The 2,109-nt window shown below is 39.4% G+C and overlaps 1 protein-coding gene across 1 annotated transcript; it reads right to left on the bottom strand.

Moving 5' to 3' along the window:
• Positions 1-545: 545 nt before the first annotated feature.
• Positions 546-1,115, bottom strand: LOC101297627 (miraculin-like). Its single transcript, XM_004295631.1, has one exon. The coding sequence runs from the start codon at positions 1,113-1,115 to the stop codon at positions 546-548; it is 570 nt and encodes a 189-aa protein (XP_004295679.1).
• Positions 1,116-2,109: the final 994 nt, after the last annotated feature.

Below are 2,109 nucleotides of genomic sequence, written 5' to 3'. Positions count from 1 at the left end.
TTTAAACGCTTATTAATGCCTTTAATTTCGACAATTTAAATATAGGTTGAAGTAGAGACTTCATACATATATATTAGAAAATCACTTGTTAAAATTCTATATGCTCTGTGTTAATTAGTTGATAATAATTTATATGAAATTTCGACGACTCGACGTAGGTAATCGGTCGGTCATTAACAAATCCGTAGAAATTATCATTTTTGCGTTGGATTCTCTAGAAAGAGAATTTATTGGCTCGTTGGGTCTCATCATCCAGCTACTCTAATGAAAATGACGACTAACTTGTTCATCTTCATCAGTTTCTTGTATAGATGATCTTACAGACTTGCATCTATGGTTCGGTGAAACTTATGATACCGCTGTATTTCATCCCTTTAACATAAAAGTATAAATCTGAATTCACAACTATTACACATCGTCTTAGTTGCACCAGTAAGTTATTTATATTCAAACAAATATTTATGCAGCATACTCGTATGAGTCTACGTACCAAGCTAGTTCAGCTGGATCGGTTATTCATAATAAACTTTGGGATCCATACATACTTAAGCCCTCTCGAAGACAACAGGAAGCGCAGAACCATCCAAGGCCAACAACCTCTTGCCATTCTCAAGCAAAGCACCCACATCTCCGCAAATGAACCTGCAAGTCGGGCACAATTCAGTAGGGCACCACTGCAGGCTGTAGACGCCATCAATATCTGCATCTTTATTAATCCTGAAGTAATTTCCGGCAGGACCCGCTATTCCTTCGTTTTGATCAATTCCGGTGACAATCAACCTCCTCTGGGTCTCGGACTGCTTCTCACCCACCTTCCATGTAGTTGATTGCACACAGGTTGTGACTGCAGAGAATGTGATCTTCTGATCCCTACCCTCTCTCACCACCGTCTCGCCCTCTACGAAAGGCGCAAAGGTCACCGGGAAGTCCTCGGAGCCGGAGGTGTTTTTTTGACCAACATATAAAGGACACGAGTCGTTTCGGTCGATCAAAGTGAAACGGCCGCCGATGTCGGTGATGGCGGGTTTAATGAAGTAGTCTACACCGGATTGAAGAGCCTGCCCGGAGGTGTCGAGCACCGGAGCGTTATCTTGGGCTGAAGTTACCATGGCCATCACTAGCCACATGCAACAGCTCAAGCTTCCGATCATCTTCATGGACTTCATCATCTCTAAGAAATTACGATATGTTGGGTTTTGCAAATGATGAATATTTTGTTTGTGTGTCTGTGTTTTACAATGCCTTGCCATGCAAGGTATTTATAGAGGCGTCATAGCCTGAGCTGAGTCAGCTCGACGTGAAGGTAGAAGATGAAAGTCAATTCGTCTCATCCATATATTAAAGTTGCTATGTTATATGTCTATTACGTGAACAATAAGACCTTGAATTACTGAACCAGGAAACAAAAATGTCAAATTAAAGGCTTAGCGTACATACGGATATGCACCAACTTATGTAATGGTAGACATTTTGGAATTTGATTACTAATAGAAACGTGGGCGGGTGCCATTTTGTTTGATTTTGTTTTAGGCTAGGGTTTCAATGTTTGAACTATTATGTAGAACAAACAGTAGATCGAAGTCATTAATTTGAATAGAATGCTTCAAGAGTTAGAATAGTAGATGAGCTAATTAGCTAGTATGTAGTTCTTGATAGCCATGGTAACAGAGAAGAGAACTAAGCTAGGGTTTTACAGAAACAAAGAAAAAAGAGAGTGTTTCAGAGAGAAGATCAAAACCAAATCTTTCATTAGTGAAAAATGAAAAGCTTGCTTACAAAGAAAAGAGAGAGATCAGTTTATATACAATGTGTGGCTCTAACAGCTTAACAGAAATTACAGCTGTGTTCCATTACAAGAGTAACACGTGTCATTAAGCTTCTAGAAACTAATATAGAGTAAACAACTCTTCTATCATCCTCCCTCAAGCTCAGCTAGGGTCACTAGTCTGAGATTGGTACTGTGAGTTCTGAAAAGAGGAGAAGGCAGTCCCTTTGTTAAGATGTCTGCAGTTTGCTCAGTAGTGGAAACATATTGCAAAGCTAAATCATTATGTTGTACTCTTTCACGGACAAAGTGAAAATCATTATCCAAATGCTTAATCTTGGAAT

This window comes from Fragaria vesca, linkage group LG3 (genome assembly GCF_000184155.1).
Source record: "Fragaria vesca subsp. vesca linkage group LG3, FraVesHawaii_1.0, whole genome shotgun sequence".
NCBI classification, from domain to species: Eukaryota; Viridiplantae; Streptophyta; class Magnoliopsida; order Rosales; family Rosaceae; genus Fragaria; species Fragaria vesca.
This window is presented reverse-complemented; position numbering and strand designations above follow the sequence as displayed.

Bases quoted from the DNA above. Each gene is read 5' to 3' on its own strand.
- LOC101297627 (XM_004295631.1), bottom strand. From the start codon at position 1,115: ATGGCCATGGTAACTTCAGCCCAAGATAACGCTCCGGTGCTCGACACC.